At 41.3% G+C, this 22,706-nt stretch overlaps 1 protein-coding gene across 2 annotated transcripts in view; it reads left to right on the top strand.

Annotated features, from left to right (window-relative positions):
* Hbs1l (HBS1 like translational GTPase) overlaps positions 1-22,706 on the top strand; it is a 73,264-nt gene that overhangs the window by 940 nt on the left and 49,618 nt on the right. Inside the window, exons 2-5 of one of the 2 annotated variants that reach the window (XM_052169216.1) lie at positions 2,106-2,171; positions 8,140-8,253; positions 10,319-10,510; positions 11,695-13,419. In XM_052169216.1, coding sequence (XP_052025176.1) covers positions 2,106-2,171; positions 8,140-8,253; positions 10,319-10,510; positions 11,695-13,091 — 1,769 coding nt within the window. In that variant the 3' untranslated portion in view covers positions 13,092-13,419. Of the gene's footprint in view, positions 1-2,105; positions 2,172-8,139; positions 8,254-10,318; positions 10,511-11,694; positions 13,420-22,706 lie in introns of those variants that run through there. The other variant, XM_052169215.1, reaches the window with a different exon arrangement.

The raw sequence follows: 22,706 nt of genomic DNA, 5'->3' as shown, positions 1-22,706 counted from the left end.
GGTTTTAGGAAGACTATGTCATGCACAGTGTGGGTAATAATGAGCATCATTATGCATCCTAGAAGCTAAAAATAAACTGAAATGTAAACGATTGCAAAAAATCCTTACGACCTGCTGCTTTTTAAAATGGAGAACATGTAATGTTTAAGATGGGAGTTGTTATTGGTCCCCTTTGGGGGGATTGTGAGCTTCAACGTCAATAGGTTTGGACAGCTAACACCCTGGCCTGGAGACTCTGACCCAGTCTGCTTGGAGTATCTTCCTTGGCAGACAGTCACTGTAAGAATATGTAGTGGCTGTATCAAATGCCTGTTGGACCACTACCACTAAGAAATGACTTTAGACTGGGAGAGATTGTGTAGCTATGAAATAAAGGACATTCATTACTAATTTATTTCCTCAGCCAGTGATAATTGACTACTTAAGAGTACTGCTTAACATATGAGGCTGTTTAAAAGTAACAGCTGGTTAAAGCATGAGAGATTCTACAGTGTAATGACAGTAAGATAGGGATAATGTGAAAGAGAGGGTCTAAATTAGGAGGGCTGAGGATTTCTGTGTGCCCGCTGAGTGCTGGATACATTCTTACCTTGGCTACCTGAGGTCAGGTTTTATTTCTTTGTAACAATCAGTGACATCATAACCAAGCCCAGCCTGTCCTTTGATGCTCTTCCCTTCCTGTTCATAAAAGTTCAATTCAATTTCAGTTTTCTTCCTCACAGTTAGGCTTCCCTTTGGGCTTCCAGTAATTAAAACTATACAAAAATACTATACAATTACATTATAGTTAGTCTGTGGGCAAAAACCTGTTGGTTCCTCTGTGTAACACCTGCGTTATTTTTGTTTAATTCCTAGTACTTTTCCTGACTGCCTCTACTATTAGGTTTTCGTTTTGAGACAGTTTCATGTGGCCCCTATTGGACTTGTAATCACGGTGTAGCCAAGGATGATGAACATAATCTTTCTACTTCTGATTCTGTCTCCAATATTTTGTTGAATGATAAAGTGAAGCACTTTAGGAAGTCCGCAGGTCACAAGAGTTCTCTTCATACTTGTATATTGTTGTGCTCGAGGTCCACCAAACTAGCAGCAGACACTATCTAAAGATGTATGTTAAATTTGGGATTACATTCTGATTTAATTTAACCTTAGATCTTTTTATCCAGTTAAAGCAGTCACACAATTTTTCTTTGCTACAGCTCTTGGTCCTTGCCTTTAAGCATGTTGCTCCTGCTGCCTGCATGCCCTGGAAAACGGGCTACCTCTATCTGTCCTTTAGAATTGGCTTGGATGTTCTCTTCCTGGGGCAATTCTCATTTTGCTCCTGTATGTTCCCAGATTACTCTGTATTTCTCATGCTGCTTAATCATCTTGGAGCATGTGATCACCTTTTTCTGGTTTGTTAGATTTTTGGCATTAAGAGAGCTGGGAAAGTGTGCACATTGAGTACTGAAAATGTTTCCATAATAGGCTCTGGTATAAAATTATATATGTTCCTTGCAGTTTTAAAGTAGTTTGATTTGTTAACCTATGAACACATTGATTTAGTGGCCTGTGTATGCTAGGTACTTAACTAAGTTTGCCAGGAAGGAGCTATGATTTCTCGTGCATTGAAACGTGTTGTACTTGGAAGACAAGAAATTAGAGGCGGCTGTTTGAAGGTAAAGGTTGTGGGGAAGACTTCTGGGAGCTTACCTAGAGAAAGAAGCAACCTTAGGACAAAGAACATAATCTTTGAGGCCAGTTAATGGTCACAAAAGTTAGGCATCCTGGTTCCCCACAAGAATGTCTGTATTGGTGATTGTATACCTTGTGCTTGCCAGTTCTGTAAAGACATATGGCTAGATGGGAAGCGGGAGGTAATGTGAGAAAATTAAATAAAGCCAATTAACTTAAAAGCATAAGACATACATAACGTCTTTTAAGTATAGATTGTCAGTAATGTAGATTGTTAATGAATGACTTCTTTGTGGGAAAAGTTCTTAGAATTTATGGAAAAGTAGACATTTCAGCTTCCTTGAGAGTTGATATGCTAACTTACTTTGCAGATAATTCAGGTGTTTCCTCACTCTTGGACTTGTCAAATTATCTGTTTTGTTTTTTAGATTTTGAAGATGATGATTTGTATGGCCAGTCTGTGGAGGATGATTATTGTATTTCACCATCAACAGGTAAATTGTTTAAAAAAAAAAAAAGATTTCTTTACTTAGATGTCTAAAAATGTCAAGTAAGTATAATTGTCACCCTGGACTGGAATGTTCATGAAACTGTAATGTGTAATGTTGAAAAGGTATGTATGTGTGTACATCTTTATATACACACACACATTAGCATTTAAAGGTTTTATAATAGATTATTTGAAAACCAAAAATAGACATTATATTGGCTGGGGTCGCTTTGAACTTGAGCTCCTGGTGGTCCTCCAGCTTTGGTCACATGTGGATGGATTTGTAAGTATGCCTTCCAAGTTCACCTATAAGAATTTCTTCACCCATGAATAATTTTTGTGTTCTCTGCGTGAGCGTGTGTGCGTGCGCGCATGTGTGCGTGCATGCATGTATCTTGTTTGTCTTTGGTTAGGTATTTCTTCTGCACACACATGGGAAGTGCAGAAGGACCTCAGAAACCTTGTCCCATTCTTCCCTTAGTTCTTTCCGTCAGGATCTCTCATGGAACTGTGGGCTGGGCTGGTGACCAGCAGGCCTCAGAGACCGTGTGTCTCTGCCACCCAAAGCACTGTGGTTATAGACGTGTACATGGCTGCACCTCAGTCTGATGGGCATTGGGGATTGAATTCAGGCCCTCGTGCTTGTCAGTAAGAGCGGAGACATTCTAAAGAAAAAATGAGCAGTCTAAGAAAAGCTTTGGTGCCTTTTCCCCTAATGTTCTCTGTAACATGTAGTTAATATAAGTTCACTAAAATACTTGATCATTAGTGAAATTCTTAAACGTCTGAAGGCAGGTAGTAATAAATTTTATATCAGGAATGTTTTGACTATTAGACTGGCATTGGGAACCATTTATCTAGGAATAGAATTTACACAGATTAAGGAGGCTTACAAGAGTTGAGGTCTGCTAGGCATGGTGGCATATGCCTTTAATTCCAGGACTCAGGATTCTGAAGCAGGCTGATCTCTGTGAGCTTGAGGCCAGCCTGGTGTATGTAGCGAGTCAAGCCAGCCAGAGCTACAGAGACGCTGTCTCAAACTCTGTGTGTGTGTGTGTGTGTGTGCGCGCGCGCGCGCGCGCGCTGAAATCTTCAGGGTTTGTTGAATATAGTTTGTATGAAGTGGAGTGTGTGTGTGTGTGTGTGTGCGCGCGCGCGCGCGCGCTGAAATCTTCAGGGTTTGTTGAATATAGTTTGTATGAAGTGGAGTGTGTGTGTGTGTGTGTGTGTGTGTGTGCGCGCGCGTTGAAATCTTCAGGGTTTGTTGAATATAGTTTGTATGAAGTGGACTGTCCATACAGCAGGGTCTGGTCACAAATAGTACAAATTCAAAGTCTCTCTCTCTCCATAGGCAGCGTTTACCCAGTGTGCGGACAGCACAAAATTTATTCTTTTAGCAGTTGTTGCCCCGAGAGTTACACATGTGGCCTGGCTTACTGGATGGCTGGTCCCAGACTTCTGTGTACCTCTTCTGTGGCTTGACTTGCATCTTGTATTGTTCAGGTTGCTGACACCTTAGCTCCAGTTACTGTTGAACTTTTTGAAAGTCTGTTGACATCACCACACAGGAGGTAGTTAAATGCTTTCACTTCTTTGATAAACTTATTTTTAACAAAAGCATACAAATTTGAGTTTTTTATTTTCTAGAACATTTTCAGTGTGCTTAGTAGGCTTGCAAGAGATCCAGGTTGTGATCACCATCATCACCCTGACAGCAGCGACAAAAACACTACCACAAAGTGATCTAGAAAAGAAGAGTGTGCTGGAGCTATCACATCAGACCAGACCTAGCCTGTGCTGGCTTGTCCTTGGCGTGCACCACAGGCTAACCTACCATCTGGGACTCTGCCTCAGCATCATCCCGATGTTGGCATCAATGGCCAGTGTGCCTGGGCGTGGTCTAGGTGATGTTTTTAGTTTTCCCCCTGTGTCCCGTGAGAAGTGGGGCGTTTGGAGTGGTTCTGTTAGCCCAGCAGCCGGCCGTGGCAGAGCAGCAGGGTTGCTCCCAGGCCTTGGTGGCTGCTCTGTGAAGCAGACGCATCCTTGTTCCTGTGTCCTTGTTGGTGTCTGTCATGGTTTTTCCCTCGTTACTGTAATGAAATTAATAAAATATCAGGACCAAAAGCAGCTTGGTAGGACAGGGTTTATGTAACAAAAATGCTCCAAGAGACACGTTCCTGGGCCCCAGCGATGGAGCCGTTCCTCAGCTGTGTTCTGTCCTCACGCCAGGATCCGGCATCACCTTCTCCCTTGGGGATTAATGCACACATGCTGTCCCGAGAAGCTCGGGGTTAACAGTATCCGCTCTTTTATGTATTCAGGAGGGGAGCTCTACTCATAGTCTAGTGAAGCCTGTAATTGAGTTGCTTTACCAGTTAATAGAAACCTCCAACTTGAGCCATGGATGCATGCATTTTTTTATTTCTTGACAAAAAGTTTTTTTTTTTTTGTTAATGTAGCTCTTTAAAAATTTTCTTTACAAAGAATTTTTTTATACTGCTTATTGAGTGTATGCCAGTGTAGGACACTGCATTGTAGGACACTAATAGCAAAAGAACCAGGAAAAGCAACTTGAATAATCTGCTTTGTTTCAGTTAAGGTGAGTGGGCGTAGTCCTTCGATATATTAGTCTGAACCTTTACTCATCATTAGTTCTGTGCGAGAAAAGCCCCATTTTCCCTTTTTACTGTAAAGCAGCTGGGCCAGGCCCTCTAGTCCGCTGGGTAGAGAACAACCCTGACTTCAGTCTGAGCGTGTTGACAGGAAGGCTGAGCAGGGTGCTGAGTTGGGGAGGGTGTAGTTGGAGCTAGGGCCACTGAGATGTTGGTTTTGGGAGACTCACAGGATTCACACAAGTCACAGCTTGAGAGGCCGGGTGGGGCATGGGATCCAGTTGTGAAAGGTCTTGTCATTTGTGTGTGTGTGTGTGTGTGTCAGCTTTAACTGGAAGTGTCTGAGCATGGAGGGGATATAGAAACTAGACTGGCTGTCCTGGAACTCACTCCATAGACCAGGCTGGCCTTGAACTTACAGAGATGTGCTCTCCTCTGTCCCCCAGAAGCTGGCATTAAAGATGTGCGCGCTACCACTCGCATCGGGACAGTGTTTCCTAAGCTTCCCCGTGGTATGAAGCAGCAGGGAGTAGTCGTTCAATGCGGGTTTCTTTTTTACTTATCCTAGTTGCGTCTTCTTTTTTTTGGTTTGGGAAGTAGGGAACATCCCCAGAAACAGAAGCTTCTGGTAGATGGAGCGGGCGCGTACAGGCTGTAACTTCTGCTTTGCCATCAAAGTTTCCAGTGAAACTTGTTGAGGAAATCGTCTGATTCTCACCCAGTCAGCACTGGCTGGTCTTGGGTTTCTTGGGTAGCAGTGGTATTAGACAGTTGGAGAACATACACAGTGAGCACCGAGCACCCAGCACCCAGCACCCAGCACCCAGCACCGAGTACCGAGCGAAGCAAAAAGCAACGTGGATCTCTAGGTAGAAAACAGCACCATTGGTATTTTTAGGCTGACAGAATAAATCTAAAATGCCAGGATTTTAAAGCTTTACAGGTCACAGGAAATAAAAGACTGTCAATCTAAGCATTACTTGATGGTTATAAGACTTACCTCTGGCCTGATTTTAACTGTGGAAAACGTATCCTTAGAGAAGTTGAGACAGCATGTTTCTTCAGTGTTCGCCTATAATACTAACTTTATCTTGTATAATATGGGGGAGGAATATACGTATTTGTAGATAATATGTGAATTCTTGAATACTTTGTGGCATTCAAAAATAAAATTAAGAATAATTACAGGGAAAATAAAATTAGGACATGTCTTTTAACCTGTAGATCACTAACAAAACCAATAACCATCTTAACAAAAGTACTTGCACCTTTGGAGAGGTGTCCTAGCTCTGTAATAAGGAATACGGGTGTAGGACTTTTTACTTTAAAAAGGCAAAGGCTTGATTCGGAGAGAGGTAAGGACTGTGACCAATGGGTAATGTTGCAAAGGCAGCATTGTATTAATATTCCATTCATATTAAACATTCCTGGAACAAGGCCGTGGCTAACCTGAGCAAGAATGCATTGTCACAGTGTACCTACAGGTGCGGTAGCTATCCGCCTTCCGAAGCCTGCTGGTGGGTGGCATTGCCTTCCGAAGCCCGCTGGTGCTGGTGGCGCTGTCTGGGCTGCACCGTCTTTCCTGTGGCCCCTCTTCATGCCCTCCCGTCTTTACCGTTACTACACATGTGCTCAGTTCTCAGCTTCCTTGATGTATTGATGTCTTGTTCAGTCTTCAAGTTTTCTGTGTTCGTACCTTCTTTATTGTAACTGCTTCAGTCTCCAGACATTTAGTCTCTCCAGTACTTGTTAAATATGTTACTTATTTGGATTTTAAGACACAACAGTACACTCCTTTTTTTTTTTTTTTTTTTTGGGGGGGGTTTTCCCTGCTAATCTATATGGTCTTGACTTGTGGCCTTCTGATTTCTGAATATAAATATTACACATGGGCAGTAAGTTCGTATTTTTTGCATTATCTATAAACTTTGGAGGTGGTTTCTCCGTCAGCATGTATATGTTCCAGGAACCGTGCTCAGAGTCTAGCGTCAGGGCTGTGTTCAGTGGGCTTACTCTGTTCTTAGGGAGAGTGGGGTACTGTCAGGGCCCTGCTCTGCCCGTAACGAATATGCCAGTGACAAGTTTTGTGTGTGTGTGTGTGTGTGTGTGTGTGAGAGAGAGAGACTGGGTGACCGTGCCACTGTATGATTGAAAAACTGAGTTGTTCAAAATTTAAGGCCTGTTGAGTGCTGGAGAGAGATCCTGGCTCAGCGGTTAGGCACACTACTGTGAGGACCGTCTGTTACCTCAGTTCCAGAGGAGCTCATGCCTCTTCTCTGTGTGTTGCCCAGATGCGTACTGGGGCAGTGTAGTCATATACACTAGATAAATAAATCTAAAAATGCATGCACACACACATACATACTTAATTTAGTGCCCATGCTTTGAGTTACTTTTGGATTCTGTCAGAATTGCAGTTTCTTAGATAGTAAATTTAGTCTAATGTTTGCTTCTCTATGAAAATACATCTGGAGTGCTTTCTTAAGTAGATGAGCGTGACGTGTGCTTTAAGATCTCAGTACAAAGAGAAAATAAAGGCGCATAAATGTGAGCAAGGATAAAACTAGATGAACGGATGGTCATGGAGACTAGGGAAAGAACAACAGCGAGAAATTAGTAAATCCTTAGTCTGAGGGTTTGGAGAAAACGTGGGTGGATTAATATTGTCCTGGGACATTGCTAATTCATCATTCTTGTCAGACGTGGACAACTGGCTGTGAGTGGTGATCAGATCTATGTGTGTGCATTTATGCATGTGGATTGCACGTGTCTGTTGTCTATGTGCATGTTCGTGTGTGTGTGTGTGTGTGTGTGTGTGTGTGCGCGCGCGTGCGTGCGTGCGTGCATGCGTGCGTGAGAGAGAGAGAGAGAGAGAGAGAGAGAGAGAGAGAGATGCATGCATGTGAGGATGCAGATGCTCCCTCCCCCACCCCCAGTATAAGCGTACAGAGATCAGAGCAGAACATATGTTGCTCTGCTGCTGTTTTAGTGCCTTCATGTCTTCAGACAGAACTTCTCACTGAGCTGAGACTTGCTGTTTAGGTTGGGCTAGCTGGCCAGCTAGCCGCTGGGTTTTGTGTCTCTGCAGCACAGGGGACGTGCGGCCCTGCTGGCTTCTCCGTGGGTGCTGGGCTCACCACTGCTTACAAAACAAGTGCTCTAAGCCCCAGCCAGCCTCTTAGCCCCAGGATTTTCAATTTTCAACTTTTTTTGTTTTCAGTTCTGAGACTGAAACCTAGGACCCGGGAGCACGTCAGCAGCGGGCTACAGCCGGTTCTCCTTTATCTCAGCTTATGGGAGAAAAAGTCAGACACTGTTGGGGATCAGCTGTGTTACAGCATCTTTTCTTCTTTATCCTAGCTGCTCAGTTTATTTACTCGCGGCGTGACAACCCTGAAGAGGACTGTGCTTACGAAGATCTGAGAGAGCCTTCTAATTCTCTTCTGAATCACCAATTGAGTGAGATTGATCAAGGTATGGCCTTTAAAAAATATCATGTCTTCATTGGGTGAAAACGATTAATTGTTAAGTAAGAATTTGTGAATTTTATGGTAGTTAGTTATGGTAATGTTTAAGGACATTTATGCTACAAGCACATCTTTGAAGGAAAATGTCCATTTTATTTGATGTGTTTTGTGAGAGTCTGTTTAATTGTGTGTGGAGAAATTGATTGCATTAGGCACAGCAGCTGCTCAGACACAGGCCTTTGGCCTGCAAGGTTTCTTCTCTTATCCTTTCCACGGGGGAGAAAGGCCAGTGATGGGTAATGAGAACATGGAACCTTCGCTCATGAGCCTCTGTAGAGCAGATGGCTAAATAAATGACCGGAGTTGTTTTATTTACAAGAACATGGCTTCCAGGAGATGTAAAGATGAGAGCACTGACAGGAGAGCAGGCATAATTGTCATGTAGTTCAGAGTCTGACTGGCCTTTTGGTAAGCCTTATTTTGTAGGGACGCAAAGAGGATGTGAATCAGGCCAGTCTGCCTGCAGAGTCTCCACTGTTCACCCCGTATGGCATTTCCCCCTTAGCAGTGTGTAGGCTGTACTTCCTATAGGTAGTTACTAGAGCTTTGGATGCTATCTCTGCTAACTACTGACTTCCGATTTCAGTGATTTGTGGATTAATCGGACACATTCCTTCCCTATTTACAGGGAAAGGCTGTCAGCCTTTTAAAGTAAACTTTACACAGATATAAAGCAGAATTGTCTGGTATTTAAGGAAATTATTTTTTAATAATTAAGAGTGCAGTTAGGCATGTAAGGCAGCGTTTGCAAAGGGAGCCTTGACGAGAGATGTCTCATAGTGGGTGCCAAGCACAGCAGCCTGTGGGTACGTGACAACTGCATTCGGGGCACGTTTGGCATGATGCCTTCCTGTGAGGACCGGATGTGATGAGTGTGAAAATAGCCAAGTGCTGCAGTGTGCAAATCTGTCTTTGTTTTACTCTTTAGCCTCTGATGAGTGTAATACTGGCTTCTTATATTAGTTCTAAGAGTAATGGAAATCTTTAAACATTACAATCTCAGGTTTAAATATGGATTTAAAAATGAATATTCACTTCTATTTTAGTTTTCTGGACTTGATTATTTTTATGCTAAATGTTTTGATAACTTTAAAAGATAATTTTTGTTGGCTGTGGAGAGCTCATCAGTTTGGGAAAAACTTAAAAGTAGTACTTTGTAACATGTAAGAAATATATAATAGTGATTAATTGGGTACACCTAGTTTAAAGTAGTTCGCAGTCCCTTTCCCTTTTGAGACATGCTAAAAGTAATGAGTGTAAATTCCACTGTTTAAAGAGGTCACAGTGTGCCATTTGTGATTTTATAAAGTTATTTTTGTTTTTAATAATGTGTATGTCTGTGGCAGGTTTGTACATGTGAGTAAAGGCGCCTGTAGGCCTCAGAAGAGGGTGTTGGATCCTCTGGAGCTGGGCTTACAGACTCATCTGATCCACCCAGCATGGGTGCTTGGGAACAAACTCTTCTCTGTAGGAGTAGTGCCTGCTCTTACCCTATGAACCATTTCTCCAGCTCCATCCATTTGTATTTTTTTAAAAAAAATTATTTTATATATGTGAGTGCACTGTTACAGTCTTCAGACCCACCAGAAGAGAGTGTTGGAGCCCATTTCAGATGGTCGTGAGCCACCATGTAGTTGCTGGGAATTGAACTCAGGACCTCTGGAAGAGCAGTGCTCTTAACCCTGATCCATCTCTCCAGCCCCATCCATTTGTATTTGTAAAGCAAAGGGCAGTATTGCTCTGGAGACCCCGTCCTGCACTAAGAATGGGCATTATTGGATACATATTGTATGTATTTTTCAGGTGTTATTCAGAAACATTGATTACATCGATTTCTTCACTAATGAGATGTGAGAAGACATGTGCATAGTAGAAAAATATAACTGTGGTAACTTCTATCAAAAAAAAAGGAAGTTTGAGTTGAGTATCCTAGTGTAGTTTAAAGTCCTCATGTGACAGTGTAGAGCCTTTCCAAGATGTAGTTGAGCGCTCTAACCTGTTGTGTGTTCCAGCTCGCCTTTATTCATGCCTCGATCACATGAGAGAGGTGCTGGGGGACGCCGTGCCCGATGACACACTGACTGAGGCAATTCTGAGACACAAGTTTGATGTGCAGAAGGCTTTGTCTGTGGTCCTGGAAGAGGGCGTGCAGACTGGGAAGGAGAAGACGGAGCGAGCAGTGTGTGCAGGACAGCCTTCGAAAGGTATGCCTTCACCTGCTGCCGGTCCCGGTGCTCGCGTTTAGATCTGTGCCCCACACGTGGGGAATGCTGTAAGCAGTCAGGGGGGCATGCGCTCCATGAAACTGGAGGTAAGGATAGTAGTCGTGAGCTACTTCGTGGGTGCTAGGAACCAAACTTCACCACTGAACCAACTCCAGCCCCTGATTTGGTAATTTTCAACTTGAGCATTATGTTCCCTTCCTCTTAAAGTGGGAACATTAACAATAACACAGAGAAAATAAAATTAGATAAAATAAATCATTCTCCTTCTTGTTAGTTTCTTACTGAACTATTGCCTTCCTAATGAGATGAGCTAGAATTGAGAACCTAGCTATTAATGTTAAAATTTTCTCTGTTTATATTGTGGATGATTATAATTTCATGTTATTTAAAAATATCATTAAATAATATTAAATACTGAAATTACACTTATCACATTTTCATTTTTAGCTAATGTGTAAGAAAACAATAGATCTTTAATGTTAAAATTATATGGTTTGGGGTATAGAATTTTATGGACATGGAGAATTGTGGTACACATGTACTAATTGTTAGGATTTCCTTTAGTGGGAGTTTGATCGTTTGTTAACTGGATTGATATGTCCTTTAATATTTGCACTAGACTTCTGCAAAACTGCCTAGCCTACTACTTTGAAATCAGTGCTTTTCTGTCGGGGTAGGGGGCTGAAACATGTACTTTTAATTGATCATAATGATAATGTCTTCCATATTAATAGTATATCCTTAGAACACAGAAACACGGGTCTTGTTTGCTTGCTGTTTTTAATGTCTTAAAATACAGAATAAAATGAACCCAGTTTTTTCATTGTTTTAAAAGAAGTTTTAATGAGGTAATCATGATAATTTTACTATGATAGGCCTTCATAGCCATGAACTGTATGATTCAATAAATTCGTGACAGCTAGAACATTGGTACTTACCATTACACAGTATGATGGTCACCTTAGGTTGTTAGAGGTAATATTCCTTTTTTGTTTTCTTCATGGTTCCTATTGCTAAATAATGAACAAGTATCATTTATATTATGATCAAGAAAAACACTTAGTAATTAAATGCCTTATTTCATGTCTCCTTTTGGTTGCTGTGACCGTCTTCTGCAAATGTCAACTCATGCGTCTGAACATTAATGGCTCTTGTAAGGTAAGGAGTCTTATTTTCTTCCTTTGAAGTTTCACCCCAAAATGTCCACCGTTCTTATCCTCAATCAGAGAATCATTTGGATAGCAGTAGCAAAACTTTTGATTGTTGTAGCTCACTAGCAGAATATGGATCCGATAGTTCTTCACTTGAGTCACGTCACTATTTACTTCATAGGAAAGAGAAATGTGACAGACCCCAAAATGAAAAGGAACTAGAATCATGTAAGTTAACAAAAGAGTTGGCTCCAGCTCATCTGGTTCATGATAAGCCAAGAGATTCTTGTGCAAGCCAGCCATCAGCCAGCGGGCAGTGTGAGCTTAAGAGGCCAGATGCTGATGTGGGAAGACCTCCCGCGTCCGCGCATGCGCCTGAAGAGGATTTTACTTTCAAAGGAATACCAGCCTTAGCGTCCCTAATGAGGGAGGACACAGTAGCTAGTGGTTCTTTGGGTATTCAGAGCCGCTCACTACCTGGACTTCAAAGCATTCCAGCGCAGACCGTCTTGGGAAGCTTAAGCAATGCATTGCACTGCTCTAGCCCAGTGGGAAATAATTCCAGGATAAACACTGAAGTTGAACAAAGTGCCAAGAAGAGTACTGTGAAAAATAGCAGTTTCCCCTTTTCCCAGCAGGAAAGTCCGTCCCTAGCTGAGCTGGCTGAGGAGCACAGAGCAAGCAGCTCTGGCCAGCGCTTCACTCTGTCTGACCTGTGTAACCAGTCATCTGCCAGCCTGGGTTCCCTGCCCCTGTCACAACTGGCAAACCGCCCTCAGTCTGCTAACGGAGTATCAGAACTAACAGGCTCTCTGTCATCGTTGGCATTTTGTAAAACTGCTCCCACGAGAGACCTGGAGAATTTATCCCTTTCTGACTTGATTGCAAAAACAATTGAACTAGACAATTCTCAGATTAAGAGAGATTCCTTTGAGCTTAGTTTATCTGAAATAAGAAGTCCTGAAGTTGATTCAAATATTGATCTTAGTGTTTTGATAAAAACTCCAGAGTTTGTCCCAAAGCCTGTAGTTGACCCATCAGTTGCTCTAACACCAGACACTAAAGTTCTGAGTTCCAAGTTAGGGAAACCGTCCAATTCTACTAAGGACAGTAAGACAAACAGAAGAGCCTCCCTCGCTAGGAAGACTCCTCTGCCTCTGCCGTGGACCAAGGCCCTCGCTGCCAGGCCTTCAGCCTTTGCATCAGCGCTGTGTCTCCGCTATCCACTGAAAAGCTGCAAGAGGCGCACTCTGGACCGCTACAAGGCTTTCCTCTATAGCAGACAAGTTCAGGGTGTAGCGGACAGAGAAATAAGGCCTCTTGTAGCAATCACGCCATTTGACTTCAAATCAGCATCTCCCGATGACATTGTAAAGGCGAATCAAAAGAAAGCATTTACTAGAGAATAGGAACGGAAGGGAAACTTGGCTGCTGTTGTAAGCTTTTTAATCTCAATGTAAAGTTTTTGTAGGATCATTTTATATTATGGAATTCAAATTGTGATTTTTATTAAAATTGTCTTAAGTCCATATAACAACTTAAGTCAAGGACTTTTTGCACTGAGAATTTTTTTATGATATCTTGGAGTAATGACTCATTTAAGTTGCTAGCTCATAAGAGTGTATGTTTACAGTGTGCAGATGGAAACATGATATTGTGAATTGGACCTCAGATATTTCATTTAATATCCAACTTTCTTAAGTTTTTTCTATGAAATATTTTGTTCTTTTTTTTTTTCTCTTAAATGAAAGTGCAACTACTTGGGATTGTTCTGATAAGAAGCTTGTTCTCAGCATATATAGCATAGCTGAGACGCTATGTTTGAGTTTTCAACTATCACTGCTCTATCATTCCTGTTTCATTATTTTACTTAGGTGACTACTGAAACTTTTCTTTCTTTCTTTTTTTTTTTTGTTTTGTTTTTTCTTTTTTTTAAATATATATTTTATGGAAACTTTTCTATTAGAAAAACTTAAAATTCTTGATTTTTGCAAGTACTATGAAATATGGTTAAGGTGAATTTTTGATGATGAAATGAAAATCTTTAAGGGACCATGTATATATATTGGAATTGGATTAATACATACATTATTTTTATACTTTATACATTTTATAGGTCTTAAGGCATCCTCTTTAAAATAAACATGTAGAACGTATTTGGAAGTATGTTTGCCTGTTATTTAAATAGTTTTACCGGATCTCTGACAGTTGAGTGACTGATGAGCTGTGAGTGCTTCCTCACTGCTCCTGATGCTGTGTGTCCCACACTCCACTCCGGAGTGGCCAGCAGAGTGCCTGCACTCAGTAGGACAAGGATGCGTCTACAGCCTGGGTCAGTCACCAGAGAGTGTGTTCTAAACGGAGTCACTGTTGCTGCTTTTCAGACTGGCCGAGTAGGCTTCTAGGGAGGCCTGGGGAATGTATTCTCTAGATACTTAATGTATCAGGTGATACATATGTCTGCTTATGTAAAAGATTTAATGCCAAATAAATCAGACCAAGTTAATTTCTAATAATCAGAAATATCAAGAACATGTTAGGGATAATTGTCTTTTGCCTAGAATGAGTAATAGTAGTGTTACTAGTCCTTGCATGTTATCTCTTCATGAATATTTAGGAGCTGCCCACTAAGCACTTTTTTTTCCTGGCAGCTGCTTCATTATTCTGTGTGTGTGTGTGTGTGTGTGTGTGTTTATATTCAGATTGACTTTTCCAGTAGTTTCAGCTGCATATGATACTGCCATATCCAGTATATTACTGAGCCACAATACAAGTCCCACAATGTGTTTGTAATGGAATATTTTATTGTTTATAATGTTTAGGAGGTTATAAAAACCACAACATGCTTTTTAGGAATAGCATTAAAATTTGGGTTACCCTTAGCCACTGTCTTTGGTTTTCTAGTCTTCTACCTCTAGTAGTTTAGTAGTCCAACTGTTTAGAAGACTTACCAACTAGATTTATGTGCAGGTAGTGTCCAATTTAGAGCTGAATATATTCTGAGAGTTTGAAACGCATAATTACTCCTCATAGGTAAAGTCCTATGTAAGGGATTCTCTTTCCACAGAAACCCAAATATTCATACTTGATCCACACTGAAGAGTATGATAATATTATTTTATTTTTTATGATGGAGTAATTTTTAAGAAGAAAAATAATACTTTGTAACCTAGGTGGCCTGTGTGCCCTTGTTGGCTGCTTAGGATTGAAACTACCACTTAGTTTTTTTCTCATGCAGAAAAGGTTCATTATATATATATATATATATATATATATATATATAAAACATTTCTTTTAAAAATAACTTTCCAGACTTCCTGTTTCTCTTGACTTGGCTTCTAGCATGTCTGTCATATGCTTAACAGCGTCTTATCCCTGTGACTGGAAATGTCACAGTTTCTGAGACTCAGAGTGGAGCCAAGAGTGTCTCTGATGTCACCCTCGCCATGGTCCGTGGTAAAGAGCAGAGTGTGCTCATTGGTAATAGACCATTGTGACTATGTTTATAGCAAGTATATACCAGCCGCTGCTGCCTTGGTAGCGCAGGGATGCTAAACATGATAGGTTTATTTTGTTTCCTATCTCAAATACCCATGTTGACACGCAAAGCTGTCTTGGTGCTATGACCTGATGCCTCCAGTTACATAGGAATGCAATACGATTAGCTCTAAATGATGTGAAGGATGTTCAGAATGGTCCCTTTTGCTCTTTGTTCTCTAAAGGATTTGTTGTGTTCATGGGTATTTTGTCATTCTCACATAAAGGAAGTAGTCTTAGAATTGTCTAGAACCGCGAATGCTCTGCACAGAGCCCTGACCTGTGCCCTGCTTTTCCTGCTTCCCGTGCACGCTCACCTGTGCGCCTGCTGCTTCGAACCTTCCTTTCTTTTATCCTTTCTCAAAGAACTGGTAATAGCTGTTAGAGTTGATGTGGTACGCGGCTGTCATGTGTCTCCTTGTCACCCCAGTGATAACAAACACCAGGGAGGGCTTCGACTGTAAACGGAAGCACTTCAGAGGATACAGCGCAGAGTGGACAGTGCCTGCTGTCTTCTAGATTGAACAGTTTGCATTTGGATCATTATATATTGAAACCAAATTATGTATCATCAACTTTATGTTCACAGTGTGCATATGTATACATATATTTGTTTATAAAATGAGTTCTATGGTAGCTAGAAATTCCTTTCTGTATTTTAATAATGGAATGTGTATAAGCAAAGATAATGTTGGATAGAAAGGGAAGAACTATTAGAAATTTCTATGGTAGTTTTTATATTTGTGTCTATAATTATATAAGACTGTAATTGTGTAACTAATTTTCATGCTGTGGAAACTTGTCACATTTTGAATGTATATATACATTTTTATAAAAGCTACATTGAAAGAAATTAAAATTCTGAGGTTTTCTTAAATCAAGTATGAAAACATTGCTTACCCATTAGAAGTTTCTATAGGAATTTGGTATTTCAGAATGGTATTTTGATAATTTATCCAGAAAGTACTACTTTTCTTATCTTTCAATAGACAAATTAAAAAATAATCCACTGGGTGGGAAGAATTTCTTCCAATCATTTACAGTTCTTTTTTCCTGTGGGGTTGTGCATGTGTGCATGTATGTTTGTAATTTAATATTTATGCCTCAAATAGAAACATAAGCATCCGTACAGGCTACTGAGTATTGATTTCTGAGGTGGTGCTGGGAGGGAAGAATTGAGTGCACACTTCCTATCTTGTCATGTCTGGCTTACATTGTGCTATTTAAAGCAGAGCATTTTAGGTGCAGGCCTATGCCAAAGTGAACAGCCTGAGGATTCTTACCGCAGAGAGCAGGTGGATGCCGGCATCTCTTTACAAGTTGCTGAGGATTCTTACCGCAGAGAGCAGGGTGGATGCCGGCATCTGTTTACAAGTTGCAACACCTGTAACTCTGAAAGAGATCCTTTTTTTTTTTTTTTTTGTCTCCTCATCTGAACTGCTGTGTCTTGCTTTTTTTCTATGTTCCTCAGTATTGTCCTCTGTGTCTTAGGTTGGAAACCCAGCATAATCTTTGATGCCTCTCTTCCTGACATGCTAACTTGTAATTGATTGCCAGTCTTATGTCTAATTCATGAGTAAGCATTTATTTACATACATGTATACACAGATAACTAGTTCTTATAATTTGGGTTAATCATATTGTAACAAAGTGGCTGAAAATATTGAACTAGGATATACTGAGACATTCTTTATATAAAACATGTATGATTACTATGTCCTATAACTGATGAGCCACTGGCTACTGTGCACACTAACCACTCAATATGTAACTCGGTCTACGTGTGCCTCTTGAAAGAGAGATTACTTAATATGTATTACTGCATCTCGTTCCTGTGTTGACATTGAGCGCACAGGTGATCATTTAACATAATACCTCCTCTAATGTGCACCGTATTTGCAGTGCATCTCAGAGTTTCCTGGTGTTCAGGGACTGTAGACATGTCAGTATTCTGCTTCTAAGGAGACAAGAATAGAAAACCACGACAGCAAATCAGTGAGAAGCATGTGTTCCCAGAACGAGAGCTGAAACAAGCAACTAGTGCTGTTGCGGGGTTCGGCCTCACCTGGGAGCTTGTCTGCTGGGGACCCAGGGTGTCCAGTGCTCTGCGCAGCCTGTAAGCAATGGCCACAGTGCCCTGTGGTTTGGAGCGTGATTTGGGGGTTACAGCTACATGTGGGTGAACATCGGTATACACAGTGTTTGCCCCGTGAACCAAGGGGATCTGCCACTGTACAGCATCTGCCCACTAGTTCCCATCTTCAGTGCTCTCTTGGAAGCTGCTAGCCCTTGGAAGGACTGCAGAAACATCTAAGGAGGTTATTGATTGAATGCATTTCCTCTTGAAATATTTCATACACTAGACCCAGTGTAATTCTTCTGAGCTGTTCATATAATTTCCTCTCTTTTTTTCTTTTCTTTCTTTCTTTCTTTCTTTCTTTTTTTTTTTTTTGTCTAATTTGCTCTCTTTTATTTCCTGAGTCCCCCTATGGGCGTAGCTCACCCATTATGCAGTCTCATGGGGACATCTCCTTGGGCTTCCCCTCTCCCTTCCCTCTCCTCTGCCTGGCTCCGTTCTCCTCAGAGTGGAGTCAGCGCGTCTTCATGTGTGTCTGAAGCTCACTGTCTTCTTAGTCCCAGCACTGTGGAGGAGTAGTTAGTGCATCTGCAGACACACAGACACTGTCATTGTCACCTCGTAGCAGCTGTCACCACCCTGCAGACTTGACTTTCTCTTGCCTTTCCATGTTTTTAAATTATCTCTATTGTTAGAAGTTTTAGTTTTTAATTTTTGTTTACTTTTTTCTGTTTTTTAGTAAGTTTTAGCAGCATGTGTATTTATCTATAAGCAGAATTATATGTATATATTTATCGGCTACAGAAAGTAGTTCTTATAATAATCGTTACTCCCGATTCATATTTTGCCCATTTCTTATATTTCAGCTTAGTTTGGATGGTATTTCTTCTGTCGCCCGTGCTGGCCCACAAGTCACCATAGCCCATGCTGACTGCAGTTTAGAGCGTTCCTCCTCCGTTGCTCAGGTGTTGAGTTGCCGAGGTGCGGACCACTGCCCTCAGCTCCTGGGTTATATTTTAGAAGATAGTCTTTTTTCAGTTTTTAAATCAAGTTTGTCAGTCTTCTCAAGATACTTTGTTTGAAAGTTTTCATTCATTATGTTAATGAATACGAAGTAATTTTTTCTAATGCCTTTGACAGAATCTTTGACTTTTAGCTTTGTGTCTTTAATTCAGTGACACTAAGGGCTAACATAATAAACTTGGTTCTCAAGTTTACATCTTTGCCTTTTATGGAAAAGTAGGTGTTAGGACGCACACTCAATTTTCTCTATCTTGAGGTTCTACTGAGACTTTAGAATTTTTTAAGGTTTTAATATTTTTGCAGATTTTGTTTTTCTGAATTATTTTCAAGTAGCTAGCTTTCTTCCCCTATTTAAGTTTAGAGAATGGATATTTCCATGGATACAGAAGGCTCTGGTAGTGTTAAGTATTAGTGGTCTCATAGGTTTATAGTATCAGTCTACTGTGATGTGTAGCCTCTCAAATCCTCTGTTCCATGCTAGATTCTGTTTACCATCATTTTAAGATGATATGCACACGAAGTTTATATTGTTGGTTTAGAACTTGCTTTGAATCCAAGACTAGTTCAAAGTCAGAATCCTCCTGCTGGCGCCCTCGCCTTCTCAGTGCTGGATTTATAGGTCTGCACCGCCATATCCGGCTCTCAGCCACTTTAAATGATTGACTTCTCGTGATTAGACCCTCGTTGCCTTGTTTACTGAGTCCTTTATCTTCTCCTCCTTTCAGAATATCACAAAATAGTTTTTGAGTTATTAGTACATGATTGTGATTTTGTGCCTTATAGTTTCATGACAAATATGGGGTTGAATCCCCTTGTTTGCTGGAGTACCTTTCATATCTTCTCTTCTCGTGTGTTGCTAGTATGTTAGTCACTGAGTTTGTGGCCGGGATGAGCCTGCTAATCAACTTGGGGGTGTTTGGGTTCATGGTGTGGGGTACAATCCACCAGGCCAGAAGCAGCATTAGGATCAGGGTATAAAAGCCTGTTTCTTCACTCAGGCTGCACCTTGTGGAGGTTCCAAACCCTTCCACAGCCCTGTCACCCGCTGGGGACTGTCTGAACAGATGAGTCTGGGGATATCTCAGGTTCGCACAGCTAACTAGTCCGAGTCTCTCGATCGCTTGGGCTTTCTGTAATTTCCACCTTTGCCCTCTGCACAGGAGCTTCCTTCCTGGTCCTCTCTCTCTATCTTGTTGATTTTGTCTTCTTCCGCATGCTCAGATATGTTGGCTGTTTATGTGTGGGGTGCCTGGTCTCTTGCTGAGGTCAGGGGAACCGTCAGATCTCCTGGAACAATCCACCATGTGGAACCAGCCCCAGGTCCTCTAGAAGAACAAGAAGTAGTCATTAGCTGCTGAGACATTTCTCCAGCCTCCTTGCTCTAATCCTAAAAATCTTTTATCCTTTAAGCTCTTCTTAGCTATAGTATCCTTACTATTGTTCATGCTAAAATGTAAAAGTCTTTTCTGGGGGGGTTGGAGAGATGGCTCAGTGATTAAGAGCTCTGGCTGCTCTTCCAGAGGACTTGGGTTCAGTTCCCAGCAACCACGTGCCAGCTCATAACTGTCTGTAACTCCTGTTCCAGGGAATGTGGACACCCTCACACAGGCATACACGTAGTCAAATCACCAATGTTCGTAAAGTGAAAATAAATAGATAAAAAATCATTTTCTTTTCTCATTCCTACTCTGCATTCTTCATCTGCTGTTAAGTTTTCTTTATTTTTATTAGAGTGTCTTTATAACCTCTGTCTTGGCCCGTTCGAATATTTTTTATTTGAGGAAGAGGGAAATCTATTTAGTTTTTTAAAAATGTATTTACTTCATACTTCAAGTTCTGTATGTGTGCGGTATTGTCCGTCCACATGAATACAGCTGCCCGCAGGAGCCGGAAGATGGCGTCGGAATCCCTGGGGCTGCAGTTCCAGGTAGTTTAGCCACTGTGTGTGCTCAGATCAGAACTGTGCCCATGCAAGAGCAGGGGACATTTAACTGCTGAGCGTCTGCACAGCTGCTGGAAGCTCAGTTTCAACAGCATCACTGAAGGAAAGCGGGGAATGTGCAAGGCCCAACTCAGGCCGTCTTGCTTGTATTCTTGACTTTGCTATATTCTACTCTGGGTTCATGTTCTGCACAGTCTTATAAATATTTCATTTTCTTCCATGGAGATACGGCATAAACCTTTACCTTTAATAGTAATTTTGTGAAATTTCTAAAATAGCGTATTAAATGTTACCTTTCTTAATTTTGATAACTGTTAACATGCATGTTAAAACATGCTAGTAGAACATGCACATAGTGTAAGCATAGGTTACTCGTACAGTTCATATGAGCGGGTTGTGAGAGAAGACTCAAGTCAGCATGATCAGTCAGTGTTGTGATGTGTTCAGCATGTCACATCTGGGGAGGCTCACACCTTTCATCACAGTACCCTGGAGGGCAGAGGCAGGCTGATCTCTGAATTCTAAGCTAGCCTGGTCTACATAGTAAATTCCATCCAGGATAGTCAGGGCTATATGTAGAGGGACTTCGTTTCAAAAAAAAATAAATAAATAAAAGAGGTATGTTTTGATAGTGGCTCTGTTTGTCATGCAGACCCATGTAGTGTGTCTATACCGGGTGTGACTGTGTAGACGGTGTTGTCGAAAGTACCCTTAGACCCTGGCTGCTGTTTCCTAAGCGTCAAGCCCTGGTCTAAGATCCCTTCTTCTCCCTGCACTTGGCTGTCTTAGACTTGAGAGCGAGAGCTGGGGATGCCATTGTTAGGAGCTGTGGCCTCTCCTCCCTCCCTCTCTCTCCCTCTCTCTCCCTCTCTCTCCCTCCCTCCCTCCCTCTCTCTCTCTCTCTCTCTCTCTCTCTCTCTCTCTCTCTCTCTCTCTCTCTCTCTCTCTCGGCATCCTGGAAGTGTCCTGCAGTTGCTATGAAGACCGCTCGAACGAAGGGTTAAGATGAGCGTCTGACTTCCACTCAGTTCATGTGACCTTACAGTAATGCACTCAGATGTATTTCATTTTACTGCTGTTCTGGTTCTGTAGGCTGTTAAAATAGGCATAAGTAAGTAGCGTTTCTAGTTTTCCATTGTCAATGTATTTTCTTGGAAATTTTTCCGCTCAATTGATCCATTACCAAGTATTTTTATTCAAACAATAAGAAGAATTTTTATACATCTTATAAAGATAGCTAAGAATGAATTGGCTTTGTGCTTAATATTACGTGGGAGTTTTTTTTTTTGAGAGGAAGTGGTTGAATTCAGTGAAGAAGCTCAAGTACTCTGCAGTGTTCTCAGATTCTCTTCATATATACACCTACACTGGAAAAATTGACACATGAATCGCTGCTTAATTTAAAAATAATTACCTTAGACTCTTCAAGTTTTTAACTTAACATAGCATGTGAGTTGCTTGAATATTACATAGAATTTCCTTTTAATCCTAATAACTTTGTTTTTAAAAATTATCAAGATTAAAATTAGACATACATACAATTATTTCATTCTGTGGCAATTATAAATCTTTTAGTAGAATCCCTTTTGAATACATGCTGTTTACTATTAAATATTTTAGTGAGGGACACAATGGAGGGAAAGGAGAAATCAATTCAGTTAAACCAGCATCTAATTACTTTGTATTTCTTTTATAGAAAGATTTCAGAAAAAATGTCAGCATTAGGGTTCTATAGACAGTAAAGGCACGCTCTCTTCCTTTGAGCTTTGGGCGCCTTGGTGGGGAGCCTGGAACAGTGTCTCACGCCTACTGTCTCCCCCTCACAAGTGCTGGAACTGCAGGCATGTACCACTCTATCTAGCGTCCTTAGAATTCAGTCTCTAAGATTGTATTGTTAATTATGTGTGTGTGTTTGCACGCACACACGTGTGATCTAACTTACAGAGAGGCCAGAAAGATCATCGGCTCCTCTGTGATTGGCGCTATAGGCAGGTGTGAGCTACCGTTCGTAAGTGGGCGCCGGGACCTAACTCAAGACCTGAGAGGGGTGCATGTGTGCTTTAACCTGAGCCGTGTCTCCAGCCCCCTTTGAGAGCTGTGTAGCAGCCCACCGAGGAGGTGTCTGGTGATTTTATTTAACCAAATACCACATGAATTTAAGTTGTTTATTTGATAGTATAAAGATGTATAGTTTATTTGATAGTATAAAGATAGTATGTAAAGATGTTGCAGTCTCAGTTATTTCGTGACAGGTATGATTCTGTTGGGAAGCTGAGAGATGAAAGGGTTGGCTGTGGTGAGGTGATTGTTAAACTGATCCACCTCGTACATGGATTTGAGTCCTCATAGGGTGGCTGAGGCTCTTTAGTAAAGGGTACCATGTCACACGCCGATGAACGTTAACTTGTGTGGAAGTTGTTACTTGTGAGTGAGCTGCTGGTGTGG

The sequence above is a fragment of the Apodemus sylvaticus genome, chromosome 23 (assembly GCF_947179515.1).
Source record: "Apodemus sylvaticus chromosome 23, mApoSyl1.1, whole genome shotgun sequence".
NCBI classification, from domain to species: domain Eukaryota; kingdom Metazoa; phylum Chordata; class Mammalia; order Rodentia; family Muridae; genus Apodemus; species Apodemus sylvaticus.
Note: the sequence above shows the minus strand (reverse complement) of the source record. Positions and strands in the feature narration are given on the sequence as shown.